The 16,082-nt window shown below is 45.1% G+C and overlaps 1 protein-coding gene across 2 annotated transcripts in view; it reads right to left on the bottom strand.

Annotated features, from left to right (window-relative positions):
• NDRG2 (NDRG family member 2) overlaps nucleotides 1-16,082 on the bottom strand; it is a 96,341-nt gene that overhangs the window by 40,622 nt on the left and 39,637 nt on the right. For both annotated transcript variants that reach the window (XM_086923052.1, XM_086923053.1), the window contains exons 4-5: nucleotides 12,509-12,629; nucleotides 10,923-10,985 (exon numbers count right to left, since the gene is read on the bottom strand). In XM_086923052.1, the coding sequence (XP_086779178.1) occupies nucleotides 10,923-10,985; nucleotides 12,509-12,629 (184 nt within the window). The remainder of the gene's footprint in view (nucleotides 1-10,922; nucleotides 10,986-12,508; nucleotides 12,630-16,082) is intronic.

Genomic DNA, 16,082 nt, shown 5'->3' with positions numbered 1-16,082 from the left:
GCAAAAGGTAAAAAAATCTACCTCTACTGAAGGGAAGAAAGCACAAACTGCCAATAAGCGCAATAATCTCATCTTAGCTCCACCTAATACAAATGGGGCAGACTGTGCAACTGATACCGGGGGGACACACTCAACAAACATCGGCTTGCCTTTAAGTCTTCCAGACGATACCATCATAGATAAAAGTCTGGAGGAAATTATGGAATTAAGTGGAGAAATCACTAGCTCAGCTCAACACAGTCAGGAGGGGTGTGGGTCAAGTACGTTTGATAACAATAACATCTTGAACATACTAAAATCTTTACTTGAACCCATAGAGGTTAGATTACGCCGCATAGAAAGTATCCTGACCAACATTCATAAAGATATCAGTGCCCCTAACCTCACCATGAACTCTAAAACACCCCACACCACTAACGCAGCCACCAAGTCTTCTATGGCTGGAAAAAAAGCTACTGTGGTTAATAATAACGCTTCTAACAGCACAAGTAATACTCCCACTGTGGAAGGTACTAATTCTAAGACCACGGTGACAAAACAACCTGAGAATCCAACTAAACTCAAGCCACCCCCCCAGGTTAAACTAAATGACCCCACCCCACCGACCCCAAACCCTGCACCGATACCCGGACCTAAGGTAACGGTCCGCAGAAATATCCACCTCCCCCCAGATGCCTGCCCCTATGTAGTAATTCTCACTGGGGTCAGTGAAATTCCATCTCTCGAAATTGAATCCCACCAGGCCTTAAAAAATAAAGTGTGCCATTGGCTTTCAAAAAATTATCCTTTACCGCCTAACATGCCAAGCAACATTTTAATGGTGGAAAGAACCCCATGGGTGGGAGGAAATAGGAAAAGTCTGCAAGGGGACTGTGTGGTGGTAACCTTTGAGAACACACAGGTGGTAGATTTAATATGTAGAGGGTCCCCTAGATACCAAGCCAGCACTGTTACTGCCAGGCCCCTCTCTTACTTCTACCTACTGGGTAACCAAACAGATAATAGATGGAGTTGGTTAAGGGGCCCACAGGAGTCAAAAACAATTCAGAGGCAAAACCCCCCATGGGAGGCATACCCTACAGGCTGGGACGAAGGTGTTAATGCGGGTTGGAACCAGGCCAGATCAAGAAGAGGAAGACCGCCTTATGGGGACTTTGCAGCAGGGCCCTATAACAGCCACCCACTCAATTATCAACAGTTTGTTCAGGGATATGACAACCTTTCTAACTTTCCCACCTCCAACCGATATGACTACTTGTCAACTTTAGATGGGAACGACTGACAAATACAGGTCTCTCCATGTACACAAAGGCCTGAAAACAACCCTACACTCTCTCTGCAAACGGATAAGAGCACCGTGGACGGGCAGATGTCCTGTTCAACTACCACTAATTGTGAGGGTGGGGAAGGAGGGGAGCCTTTTGATTTAAAAATGGTTGGGCCACGGGGGGCGTGGATATCTCAATGGCAACTTGGAACATTGCGGGACTTAAAAACAAAGTGGATAACCCAATTTGGCGGGACTTAATAGGCTCTATGGACCTAATAGCCTTGCAGGAGACCTGGGACACCGAAAATCTACTGACCCTGGACGGGTTTACCACCTTTTCAATTCCCGCAGTTGGATCCTCGAGGGGGCGTGCCAGAGGGGGTTTGGTCACTCTGATTTCTGCCAAAATCCCTGGGACATACACGCAAGTAGCCACTGGCTGCCCTTATTGTGTTGCTGTTTTAATTTCCTATAGGAATCGTCATAATGTCTTGGTCATAAATTTTTATAATTCATTTGACAGGGACAGTCCTGTAAGTAATTTGATGATGTTAAGTACTTTTCTGGCCAACTTTAAAGAGTCGGCAGAGCATGACTGTACCATTTTGTTGATGGGAGATTTCAATATTCATGGATGTAAGGATAATTGCCCCCTCAATGTGTTATTTGGCACCCCGGACGAAGAAAATACCCACTTTGAACATTCAGAGCAGGGCACTTTCTTGGAAATAATGTTGGCTGAACATGGGCTTATCTTACCAAAGGTGGATGATGGGGATATCCCTACCTTCACGGGCCATGGCAGTGGCTCTGTGATTGATTACATCTTCCTCAACAGTACCAATGGAGCCCAAATTAGTAGCTACTCAGTCTTAAGGTCCCATTTTAGTGATCACAATCTTGTGGTTTTAAAAGTAAAGAACATATTTGGCATCAAGGATAGCTGTAAAAACCTGACAAATAAGCATGATCTGCGGTTAACGGATCAAGCGCGCAGAATCAAATGGTGTAGAGTAATCCCAGAAGAGTTTTTTTGTAACCTGTGCGAGAGTAGCAGGGATGACTTGATGTTGTGCATGGATGACCGGGCTGGGGATGGTGAAGTTATGGAGGCGTATAAAAAGGTCTGCACTGATATTCTCTCCAAATTGACTGCTCATGGTAAAGGCAGAATACAAGGGAATGATGGCTGGTTCGACAAAAAATGTCGAGCGGCAAACCGTAAACTCAAGGCCGCCCTTAAGTCAGAACCAGTTGATAGACGGCTAGTAGCTACCCTTAGGAGAGATTATAAGACCACAATCGAAAAAAGGCGGCGTGAGATTAGGGAGGACGCCTGGGCTGATTTAACCTCTACAGATGTATTAAAAAGCAGCGCCAAGTTCTGGGCGGTGGTAAACCAACCTTACTTCTCGGATTCCAACAACAATGAACTGGATTGTGGTATTCAGGAAGAACGATGGCACACGCATTTTAGCTCAGTTTATGAAGACGAGACCCATGCGGTAGAACGCCTGACCGCACTTCCTCAATCACCATACACCTTATCTATGAATGAGGAGGAGGTGGCAGTGGCTATTGGCTTGATGACCAGTAACAAAGCTCCTGGGCCTGATGGCGTCCCCTCTGACCTTTTTAAAGTCGAGACTTTATTCTGGTCCAAAGTTTTAACTAATGTTTTTAACAGAGTTTCTAAGACAGGCATTCCTGAGTCATGGACACAGTCGGTAATTGTACCAATTTATAAAAAAGGGGATAGGGGAGACCCTGGTAATTACCGACCTATATCCCTAATTGACTCTGCAGTCAAGGTCTTGGGGAGGGTGGTTTTAGGCAAATTGACCACCTGGTTAGAGGAAACCAACACACTTTCACCTCTACAGTATGGTTTCCGAAAGGGACGCAGTACAATCGACCAAAGCCTAAATCTACAGTTGCTCATTGGGAAGTACACCTTAGCTAAGCCAGGATCATTGTTTATTGCTTTCATGGATCTGTCCTCGGCTTTCGACCGGGTAAACAGATCCAAACTGTGGGGCCAGCTCCTTAATATCGGGACAGACCCCAACATAGTATATTTCCTAGCAGACCTCCATAGGGATCTTACTGCAACGGTCCGTTATGATAGAAAGGGGAACTGCACGGAAAAAATTAGCATTATTAATGGTGTGAGACAGGGGTGCATTCTTGCTCCCCTGCTCTTTACACTATATATCAACGACCTTGGCAAAGCTTTGAGTGGAGTCTGTAAGGATATCCCGAAGGCTGGGAAATATTTACTGCCTGCCTTACTGTATGCGGATGACGCTGCCCTCCTAGCTAGAACCGCAGTAGGACTCCAACGCCTGCTGAACTCTTTCTATGTTTTTATGGATAACCTTGACCTGAGCGTTAACTTTGGGAAGTCTCATGTCATGGTAGTAGGTCACAAAGCCAAGTCTAGGAATAATGTGATGTCACTATTCTGTAATAAACACAAGCTGTCACGAGTTTCTAGATTTCCTTATTTGGGGGTGGTCTTCGATGAGGGCTCCACGTGGAACCCCCAACTGGTGGAGAAAAAAACCTCCCTGGCACGTTCAATTTCGGCAGTACTAAGATTCTCCCGTAAACTAGGAGTGAAACCCATTGAGGCAGTACTAAAAGTATATGCTTCCAAATGTACTGCAATCGCCACATATGGGGCCGATTTATGGGGCTTTAAACAGGTATCATCGCTCCAGGTCTCAGAGGATAATTTTTTAAAAACTCTTCTTTCTCTGCCAAATTCCACCGCAAACTACATAGTTCACCAGGAGTGCGGCGTAGGCTATCTGGAAGACAAAATCGCCCTGGCCCCCTTATTAAAATGGTTGGCAATTTGGCTAAACCCAGAGCTTGATGTAAATCATGAAATCTTAAAAGATTGTTTAAGTCTGGACCACTGGGACAAGATCACCTGGTTGAAGTATGTGCAACAAATGTGCGCAAAACTGGGACGACCAGAATTGTTTGATAAACCCTCAAGTTTGGTGAAAGGGGACATAAAATGGGTCAAAAATACCTTTTTGTTGAATAGAGGAATGGACAGAGAGGGCAGGGAGCTGCTTAAACCCTCTGTCAGGTCCCATCAGCTGATTGTTTCACCAGACCCTGAACCGGAACTGTACCTTAAAGTCGTGAATAATGCCAATCACAGGTACCTGTTAACAAGGTTCCGTTTGAACAAAATACATCTTTTAATTTCTGGCCGCCCTGTTTGGACTAGGAGCAAGGACCTAGTATTATGCAATTGTGATGGCTGCTCAATCATGGACACGGCTCACTTTCTGTTTTTTTGTGACCACTTCAAAGGTATTAGACTCAAATTCATTATACCGTTATTAAAAGGAAAGGGTTTTAGGCAAGTGAAGCCAGCCTTGCTGTACCTCCAACTGTTGGCAGAGATTTGGGTTATTTTCAATGTGGCTAAATTTTTAACCATTGCAATGAGACTTGGCAAAAAGATCGCTTGGCCTTAGAGGACTTTTTATAAATATAAACTACTGTTTGAAATCCCAAACAAGGTCACTAACGTGTACACTGTTGTTTTTAAAAGGAAAAAACACCCTACCATCATGTTTTGTATATTTCTGCTTTTTATTTATGTTATATGTTATATCTTATCTAGGGCGGGTTGTGGATTGTTTTAATGCCTGTACACTTTTATGGTTTTTGTGACTTAAACCGAATAAAGTATCTTTTGAACTTGAACTTGACAAAGCTTATAACCCATACAGCAGGCCTGAGTGAATGTCTTGTCTTAAAGCTTAGGTTCAAAACAGTGGGGCTGGAGCTGGTTATGGTGACAAGCTACAGGACGGATTGGAGCACTGGGAAAAGTTAGGTTTAATGCCAAAGGTCTTATCGGCTTACTATGTAAGGATATGACAAAGACAGTAAGCCTAGCTTATTTACTGTGAAAATCATTTGTTAAAGGCAGGTAATTTTAGTTACATGTAATCTCACAGATTACCACAGTAGGCAAGGGGTTTGGCGTTGGCCATCCACTCTGACAAACCACTTCAATGATTATTATTAGGCTTTAATGAGAGGGTCTGTATACCGTTTCGCAAACTTTATTTTTCTGATAGATACTTCCAAATGGTGTAACACTATATCCGGAAATTCTTTTGGTAGTGATCCCATGGCTTCGTACTGGAGGTCACACTCTGCTCAATGCACCTGGTTACTACAAAGACTAATATGGACACAATACTTCCGTTCTCATGAAGTCGCCCTCCGAGATCTTTTTGGTTTCAATACTGACCAGAATATGCCACCACCCAGAGATGACCACGAGGATGATGGGGAGGAATTATCTGGGCATTGTGATGATGACAATTTATATATAGACCTACAGGAGTCCAGTGGGCTTCCTACTACCCCCAATATGGAGTTTATTTCTCCCACTGGACCTAAACAGAAGAAAGTGCTTCCTTTGCTGTGGTGATTAGGAGTGCAGCAAAGGTCTTATAACCTACAAATTCCTTCTGTAAAAGGAAAATCCCTAAGTGCTTTCAGAAGTTCTAAAGCCAAGGACGGCACCCTCTGAGTCCTTAGGTTATGTTATCAAACACTTATAGCACGCACGGATACTCAAGAGTGTCCTAGTGCGGAAGCCAACTGCAGAAAAAGCAAGGAGCGGAGAGGAGCTGTGGGTTAGTTGAAAAGCAAGGTCATTAAATTCTTCTTAAACAGCCGGAGATCCTGAGCACTCAGCTTTGGCTGCCTTAAAAGAAAGAGCTGCCCCCTGTTCGCGTAAGACGAAAACGGGTAGTGACTGCAAGAAGTAAGGCGGCTGAGCGCAACTGTCTTCGGGGAAAGTAGAAGTCAAAGCGCCTCAGATGTTGTTCTCATTATTTTCTTGTGCCAAAAAACGATGTAGTTCTCTGTTCCATTCTAGACCTTAGTCTCTGAAAGCCTTCCTGAAAAAGGATGGATTTGAAATGCTCACTCTGGCCCAGGTTCTACCTGCCCTAGATCTGGATTAACCATTCAGCAGTACCATCAACTTTACCTGCAGTTTAAGGTGAGCATGGTTGAGTTTGCGGTTTCCCTTCAGCCTTACCAGCACCCCTTGGGTGTTCACGAAAGTGATGGCTATGGTGGTGGTTCACTTTGAGGTTGGGCAGACCACTCTTCTCCTACCCAGGTTGTTTAAAGCGGGCTTGCCAGTCAGTTGTAGACCCCTTTCAGATGACTGCGAACTCCTGTTGTCATTGGGATGCACGCTCAACATGCCAAAGTTGCACCCGACTCCTTCGCAGAGTCTTTCTTTTATAGGAGCTATCCTGGACACAGTGCTGTTCAGGGCCATTCCTTCTGTCAGGAGTGCAGGACATTTGGGCTATGATCTTGATGTTTCAGCCTCTTTCCTGGGTCTCAGTGAGGGCAGTTCTGAGACTTCTCGGCCTCCTATATCTTGCTGGTCTGCTATGCCAGGTGCTCTGGCAGAGTAGCCCGAAGTCTCTAGGCCCAGCACAAGTGAAACTGAAAAGTTTCAGTTTAGGTTTTGGAGAAGACAGTACAAGATCTGCAGTGGTAGATGCTCAACTTCAACTGGACTACAGGCGACCCCCCTTCCTCTTCCACCTAGAGTGGATGATGGTGAAGGATGTGTCACTGATGGGTTTGTGGGGGTGGGGTAGCCGGGGAAGCTGGAGATCAGAGGACGGTGTTCTCCTGCAGTGGTCTACTCTACATCAATCTGTTTGAAACTACGGGCCATTTGCCTCGTGCTGAAGTTGTTCCTGCTGTTCATCAAACAGAGGTTGGTGCAGGGTCTCAGCACCAACACTACCATGTGGTACTGCAACAAGCAGGACGAGGTGGGGTCTTTTGCCAGGAGGTGCTGTGCCTCTGGATTTGGTTGACAGGGTGGTGCCCTGATGCATCAGTCACCATGCAGGATTTGTTAACACCAGAGCGGACAAGCTCAATTGACAGTGCCTGGTGAATCACAAATGGTTGTTGCAGCCAGAGGTGGCACAGGGCATCCTCCAAAAGTAGGTAGAAGCTGGGATGGATAATTTTTCCACTGTCAAAAACTTGCGGGTCAACTCTGTTGCACGTTAAAGTGTCCACGAAAGCACTCGGAGATGCATTCCACGAAGAGTGAAGCATGGAAATCCTGTAAGCCTTTCCTCCTCTGCCTCTACTACCCCATGTTCTGAAGAATATCATTACAAAAAACAATTTGATGGACAGAATGTAGATCAATGTCTTACATTCACCCCAGTACAAGGATCTGGGCCTAAATCCATCGTTTTTTGCACTCCACACCACCCTGGGTCAGATAATGGCTTTAAGCAAATCAGCTCTGACCCTGTGCCCCATGGGAACAGTCCAGTTCGAACTACAACAGCCATATCTTTCCCAGACCGGAATCAAGCATCCGAGGACCGGACCGGTTTCGAGGTAACACCTCTCATCAGCCCGGCTAGCTTGACTCCAGTGGTGTGGAGGCTCTGGGACCCACGTCTGAGCTACCCCAGTACACTCAGGGAGAAAATTACAAAAAACAATTTGATGGACAGAATGTAGATCAATGTCTTACATTCACCCCAGTACAAGGATCTGGGCCTAAATCCATCGTTTTTTTGCACTCCACACCACCCTGGGTCAGATAATGGCTTTATGCAAATCAGCTCTGACCCTGAAGAATATCATGCCTGACCGTCCCAGGTCATCATTGTGGTTCCGGATTGGGCCAGGAGAGAGTGGGGCCAGGAGAGTGTGGTCCCCAGAACTGCTGGGCAAGAGAATCTGTCCTCTGATCAGACTACTGCTTTGGGGTGAGAGGGGAATCTTCTGTTGCAGCAGCAAGGCAGGGTTGTACACCCAAACCTGCGCAATGTACACCTCCATGCATTGAGATAGAGCAGTGTCAGTTGACTGAGTTCGATCTCCCTCCTGAGGTCACGGATTGCATCGTTGCTGCCAGACACCTCATCTATGGAGTGTACTGGAACAAATTTACCTGGTGTGGAAGCAGCAACACAGACTTCTTACAAGACATAGTGCCAGATGTTTTGATGTTTGATTTGTCTTTAGTCCTGCAAGACCTTGCTGAGGGCACTATTTCTTGTCCCATTTCTTCCATTTTTGTGTTTTCTGGACCAACAGTCCAGGTTTGAATCACAGGTTGTGTTGAAGTTTATATAAAGTTTGACACACGTTTCCTCTCAAACTGTTTGAGATACCTCAGTGGGACCTTAACTCGGTCTTGACATTTCTCATGTACATCCGCTTTGAGCGGATGCGCAGTTGCTCATGGTGTCTTACGACTCTTCCAATTATCTTCCTTGCTGCAATCTCTTTAGCCGATTGCTTGAATGAGCTCTAGGCAATGGAGGTGCAACCACCCTACACCACCTGCTTGCCAGACTGAAAGGAGTTTAGGACTCAGAGGCTTTCTTGCTAACAGTTGTGACTCCTTTTCACATTGGACAAACATTGCTCTTACAGAGTTTTTTGCCCCATCTAACCCCTTTGAAGAGAAGAGACTCCATTGGATGGACGACAAAAGGGCATTACGCTTTTACATTGATCACATCAAGGACCATTAGATGGAGGATCGTCTTTTTGTGGGCTTCTCTGGAGAAAGGAAAGTTAAGACTTTTTTAGTATCGGCCCGCTTGAGAGTCTGTCTTGCCTCATGAGTTTGTAGACCTCGCATTAAGATTGCTGTGCACCGTCCAAAAATCAGCATCTGGAAGGGTTGAAAGTCCGTTCCACTAGGGTTAAGGCTGCTACCACTGTGCTGGCACGTGGAAAGATTGCTCTTGAAATCTGCCAGGCTGCGATATTGGTGATGGTACACACATCCAGGAAGCCCTACTATCTTAACAGCTAAGTTCGTAAGAAAGAACATTTTGAATGTTTGGTCCTGCAAGACTTTCTGGTCTAGGTCCACTCCACAGATCCTCCACCTTAAGGAAGTACTGCTTGCGTATCTTTTCTAAAAGTCAGGAATTTGCTGTTAGAAGTGCCTATCAGAGGAACAAGTTATACAAGTACAAGTTACTTACCTTCTGTAACTTTCTCTATGGTATATACTTTATATAACCGCAGATTTATTGCTATCCTCCCACCCATCCCTACCCTTTTTGTGGAATTTTCTAGTTTAGAGATCTGCACACTGGAATCAGCAATTGTTTTGTGCTCCATGCCGGACAGCTGTGAAAGAGTCATTAAAAGAAAATTAAGTCTGCGAGCAGGGGTGATGCTTCTATGCAGCTCCGGGGGCAGTTCAGGTGTGGAAAGAAACCAACACTGAACTGGATGGAGCCACCTAGCAGTATGCGTGAGTGTGCTAAGAAAATATCCAGATCCAGTCTGGTGCCTAATGATATTCTAAAGGTGAGGAATCTGTAGTTAGAGTATGCACCACAAAGGGCGTTAACAAAAGGAAACCGCTTGTTCTTTCATATATTTGTAATTCTAGAATTATATGTATGACAGTTGTCATTGAATATGCACTTTGAATAGGACTGTGCTGGTTATGGTGTTAAAGTCAATGGTAAAGGCTATTGCCCTTATTTCTTTGAGAAAAGTTATTCGAGATTCCATAGGCTTGATCTATTTATTGTGAGACATATGACAAAGCCAGTAGGAATAACTTAGAAAATGTGAAAAGCATAGGTTAAAGGCAATCAACTTAAGAATGGATGATTTTACTCTGTGCTAAAGCCTGTAGAACAGTGATACTCCAAGTACGGCCCAGGGCCGCTTGCGGAGCTCTTGACCTTTACATGTGCCCCCCCCCTGGTTAACAGCAGCACAAGCAGCTTTTTACTTGCTGGGCACCAATACTCAGATTTTTTTTTTTTTTTAATAGAAATGGGCATGCATTTATTTCCAGGTTAAGTTAAGTTATGAAGTAACTACGTTGGTGTCCTGCACCACTTCACATTAGTTAACCTGCAAATAAACGCTTGCCCATTTATTTAACATTTTTTTAGACCTCCTTACACAATCCTTGATCCACCCTGACCCCGCCACCCTGCAGGCATCAGTGCAGCCCTTGGTCACACCTCAAACCATACTTTGTGTCCCCTGGGAAAATATGTGCGAGTACCCATGCTGTAAACAATAGCAGGCAAAGGCTTTGGTGTTGGTGATCCACCCGAACAAATTGTAGAAAAAGATGTGTACTATGATAATCCTTATTAGACCGTCTTAGTGATATTTTATTTTGACAACTAGAATTTTGCACATATTTGTAATTTTATTACGGTTAGCACATGGTTGCACTGTGAGAAAGCTAATGTCCAACACAGTAGGACTGCTGTTACATTTACATGCCAATGTTAAAGGTTAGACAACAAGTGTTTGTTATGAAACTTTAGGACAAAGGCAGGAGGTTGGACATATTTATAGTGAAAAGCATATGTTAAATCCAATAGGCATTTAAGAGTGGGTTGTTATCACTTTTTATTAAAGCCCACAGATTTGTTACATGACATTTCAAATTATCGTAGTAGCCAAGGATGTTGGCGTTGGTTACCCCCTCTGACAAACCATGGGCACAGGAAACGTTACACTGTGAGAGTCCAAGACAACCAACTGCAAGAGTGTACAGGACTTTTGGTTGGGCTTCAACTAGGTTAAAGATGAGTATAAAACTTACTTTAGGTATTGGAGCACAGTGGGTATGGTCTCAGCCAGCTGGTCCAGAGAGGGGTACTGATACCTTTAACAAAAGGAAACAAGAGTCATGGTCAGGACAGTAGAGGTAACAGGAGAGTTGAGATGAAGCAGGCAGCAATTACGTCAGAAGAGGAAGACATGGAAGAAAGAGTACACCAGAGTGAGGAGCTGATAAACAGAAAGGGTGACAAGGGAGGTGGGCCAAGGAAAGTGGGCCAAAAACAGACAGAGGGGAGGCATGACAAGAAGAATAGAAGCGAGAGGGGGCACACGTGAATGATTGAGGGAGAGGATGTATAGGACGGGGAGGGTTGATGGAAGGTGAACAACTGGGTCAGAAAGAGAGAAGGCGCAGAAAAGAAAAAGGGTCAGGACAGGGGAATGACGAACCGGGCACTCATGGGGGTGTAGGGGGAGCACGTAAAAAAGGAAGGGCGGGAGAGAGAGAGAGATGGATGGGACAGGGGAGAGAGAGCAGGAGAGAGGTAGTGAACTGGACAAGGAAGGAAGCAGAGTGAGAGCCTTGGTGGATAGAGAGGACTGGCAAAAAGGGCACGAAGGAGCCGCAGCAGAAACGATGGCAGAATTGAGCTCAGGAGGTAGAGGTATGGAAAAATTAGGAAATCAGAGTGAGGGCAACCCAGAAAATGTGAAGATGTTCAAGAGAAAACAGCACCCAGAGGAGAAAAAGGGATGTGCAGGAGAAGGAACGAGGCATACAAGAGACAGGATACATGGTAAGTAAAGTAAGTGGGGCAGAAAGAAAGGAGGCAAGACAGACTCTAAAGCGGGCCGGTACAAAAAAAGGCAGGTAACAGAAAAGAACAGGAGGGATGAGGAGCAAATTCTGACGAATAGCAAGCTGCCCATTTTACCCGGCCCATACATGCCCAGAGATAGACAGAACTCCTGTCCGCTTGAACATGGGAGAACCCACTTCATCTCGCCTAACATTACATGCGACCACTCATGCAGACTTGCCAACTCACATGGTGCCACCGTTTGTCACACACTTTCGGCTCCCTTCACACGGTCATTTGGTGAGGAGCTGAAATCACAATGTGGCAGGGAATACGAGCTGAATCCCACTGTGAACAGTGGATTTACAGCTTGTTTTTTGAGGCAGTAAGCAGCCAATGTCCCTTAAAAGATTAAGGTGAGAAAACACCCCAGGACATCGACAACAGCCTAGATGACCCTTTGTTTTTTTTTTGGGGGGGGGGGTTCCCAGGAGGGGGTGGGGGGGCGTAGCAAGGGGCACCCTGCAACATCCATATCATTGTACACCACGGATGGACAGCATCCCTCCTACACCCCATTAAATATCTCGGATAGATAAGTCAATCTTCTTCTATTCCACATATAACTAAATAATCAGCATCACTTCTCCTGCCCATTCACACATAGCCTTATAGATGGACTACTTTCACCTAGTTCCCATTGGATCCCAGCGATCTACAGACCCACCGCTTCTCACCTTTACATATCTTAGTGATCTAAAGCACCCCACCCACCCTTACAAGCCCAAGAATTAACGGCAGCCTCTTGATTGCAATCTAAACATACCCCAAAGGATAGGCAGCAGCCCCCTCTTCTTGCCCAGGGGCATCGATGTGGCAGACCACAAAATTCTTTACGATCTCATGCATGTCATCATATTGGAAGAGACTCTCAAAACAGGTCTTATCTAGGAAGAAAGATGATTGAAAGGTTAAGGCATGTAGCTCACTAGAGTCGATTCACAGTCACAGAGAGGTGTTACAGCTTGGGCAGGATAAAGCAGCAGGAAATAGTTTTTGAACCATGGCTTTTGAGGGCGCAGTAGAAGTGTGTAGTAATCTCATGTTATGTGTATGCATTTGTATCCAGCTGCTCAGCCCTGTGTGTGTGCATTCTTATTGGAATCCTAGTCTGTGTGGAATGTTGGATGCATCAGAGTGTCAGTTAAGGATGGGCTGAGCAGCCAGCGGGCTGCTCCTGATGGGGCTGTTATCTTGACCTTGACTTATGCTAATAAACATCAACTACAAGTACCTGATTTGGTCTACGGTGTCTACTTATCTACACCTGTACCTGTGGGACTTACCCACTACAAAGTGGTAGCGTAGGAGTGCTAGCTCAAGCAGACTGAAGGAATGCCTACAATGGGGCAGCAGTAGGGAATGGCGCAGAAGCAGAATGGAACGGTGCCACAGGACCAACTCTGACAAAAGATGTAGAAGCGCTTGTGATTGGTGAGCCACGGGGAACGGTGTAGGAGTGCTGAATGTGGGAAACCGTGCACATTTTCTTTTCTCAAATGGTGGTGTATGCTCCCTGAGGTAAAATAATGTATCTATGATGGATTGTGTAGGAGCTCTCTTCTAGAAAAACTAGAAGAGGGATGTCTAGAAGAGGCAGAAGAGACCTCGGCAGTACTTGTAATGATTGTTTTGCGGTTTGAAACAGATAAGAGATATTTGCCATACCCAGTCCTGCCATCTCGATGTTGGTCTAAACAACTAATCTAGAAATGTGCAAAAAATTACCCCTGGGGTGACTGCCTTCAGGGTGCATCTGAGTCAGCTTCTACCTAGGACATTGATGACAACAGTGGCCTAGAGCAGATGCCATCTTCAGGGTGTCAGTTCTTCACTGGATAGCGGCTCTAATCTTGCAGACATCTACTTCTAGATGCGGGTGAATGGGTTACATGTAAATATTCATGTTTTTATGTAATCAATGTAAAAGTGCAACACTCATTGCATGCAAATCTCATTATGTCAGCACTATGATGCTATACAGATGCAGTGGGCCATGAAGACCTTCAAAGCTAGTAGAAAGAATATAGGATGGCTCTGGCTTAGTTGAGGTCATTACACGCGCCAAGGTCCACAGTGCCAAGACTGGGTTCTTACCCCGTTCGCTGCTTCCGTTGCCCAACGGTCGTCGCGAGCACTACCTCCGTAGTGCTGCATACGCCCGTTGGCCGACGCGACCCCGCGCACTTTTCAAAGCCACCACGGTGGATTTTCGGCCGCGGTAAAGGGGTTAAATTTCAGAGCGGTCTATGGCAGAATGTGTGGAAACTGGGCGTTTTCAGTCAGTGGGCTTTTCAATGTTTGTGTTCCTCTCCTTATTATCCTAGAGGGATAAGGCTTCAGTATAGGACGAAAAGTGATGAGACAAATTCTGGTGTCAGTCGATCAATGCCTCATTAAGTTTACATCTGCAACTCTCTTAAGCACATTGTTGGTACTGCAACTGAATGAGAATAACAGCAAAACAACGTTTTCAATTAAAGTGTAAGTAAGGAATATGTTATTTACTCTGTGAGCATCTCTTCGTGGCATGTAATGCTGTAGATTCACATGCTGTGCATACTCCTGCGATAAAGTGCTGGGGCTGGATGAGTGCACGTTTTTTTTCTTCTAAGAAGTCTTTTGAGTTATGAGGTAGAAGGACTTCTCTGTGATCATGCCCATGGGAATTGGCTCCATTGTTATATTGTTTTCCCGCAGGCGGATGAAAATGGAGTGTAAAGTAAGTGTAAGCAAAAAGGAGTCCATGGATATATAAAGAGAAAAGAAACTGCAATGACCACAGAGGTTGGAGGAGGAAGGTGGGTGCATGTGAATTTACAGCACTACATGCCATGAACAGATGCTTATAGGGTAAGTAACATTCTGTTTGAGGCATGTGTGGCTGTAGATACACATGCTTTGCATAATTGTAAAGCAGTCCTCTTCAAAAGTGGTGGCTAGTCTGCGGGTCTCTTAGTTGTCTGGAAAAGTGCACGTAGCACTGCCTGACCTACATTAGCTTGTCAGAATGCTAGAACATCCACACAATGGTAAGTGAAAGTGTGTGGTGAAGACTGTGTAGCTGCTTAGCATATGTCAGCTATTGGAATGTTTCCAAGGAAAGCCATAGATGCTCCTTTCTTTTGAGTAGGGTGTACTCTAGGAGGCGTAGGTAGAGTTCTTTTGGCTTTAGCATAACATGCTTGAATGCACTTAACAATCTATCTGGTAATACTAGATTTGGCTATAGGCTTTCCTTTATGAGGTGGTGAGGAAGCAACAAATAGTTGTTTACTGTTTCTAAAAGATGTTGTCCTATCAATGTAGTACGCAAGGGCTCTTTTGACAGCTAATGTAAGGAGAGCCCTCTCCGCAACCAAGTCTGGTTGGGGGAAAAAAGGTAACTTGATTGATTGAGGTGAAAGTAAGCAATAACTTTTGGAAGGAATCTGGGGTTGGTGTGGAGGCCCACTATCTCTGTGGAACTGGAAGAAATGTTCTTCTAAGGTGAACACCTGGAGGTCAGAAACACGTCTAAGTGAGGTAACTGCAACTAAAAATGCCACCTTCCAAGACAGAAATTGAAGTGGGCAGGTATGCAGGGGCTCAAATGGAGGTGGCAGAGGAGTCGTGTAAAAACGATTTTAAGATCCCATGAGGGTGCAGGTGGAATCTGTGGTCGAATCTTGATGGGATTACTCTAAAGCCCTTCCATAAATGCTTCAATGACTAGTATTCTGAATAAAGACATTTTTCTCTATTTTGTAGGTAGGCAGCTACTGCTGCAAGATGTAACCTTATAGAGGTGAATGCGAACTCAGAGTTTTAAATGAAGCAAGTAACAGACACTGTTTTATACAGTGGCAATAAAGGGATCTATTTGTTCTACATGACAATAAGAAACAAATCTTTTCCATTTAGTCGCATAGCATGCTCGAGTGATAGGCCTACGGGCTTCTTTAAGAATGGTCATAGATTCAGGAGGTAGAGTGAGGTAACAGAATTCTACGACCTCAGGAGCCAGATTGCTAGGTTGAGAGCTTTGGGAGTCAAGGTGCCGGACTTCTCCATGGTTCTGAGTGAGAAGGTCCGAACTGATGGGAACTTCTCGTGAGGAACTACAGAGAGGATCAACAATGTGGTGAACCATGGCTGAGGTGCCCATGTGGGAGCCACCAATATTAGTGTAAGAGGTGCATGCCTGAGCATCCGAATCCGAAACGGAAAGATAGTGGGTGTGGAAATAGGACAGCAAAAGTTTGGGCATTTGGCGTTGTATGTGGTTGTGAACAGATCTATTTGAGGGAACCACCATCTGTGGAAGCATGGGAGGAGGGCTGGGGGGCAGAGGGGGGAAA

This window comes from Lissotriton vulgaris, chromosome 5, assembly GCF_964263255.1.
Source record: "Lissotriton vulgaris chromosome 5, aLisVul1.2, whole genome shotgun sequence".
In the NCBI taxonomy this organism is placed as follows: Eukaryota; Metazoa; Chordata; class Amphibia; order Caudata; family Salamandridae; genus Lissotriton; species Lissotriton vulgaris.
The sequence above is the reverse complement of the archived record's forward strand: the minus strand, read 5'-3'. Positions and strand labels throughout refer to the sequence as shown.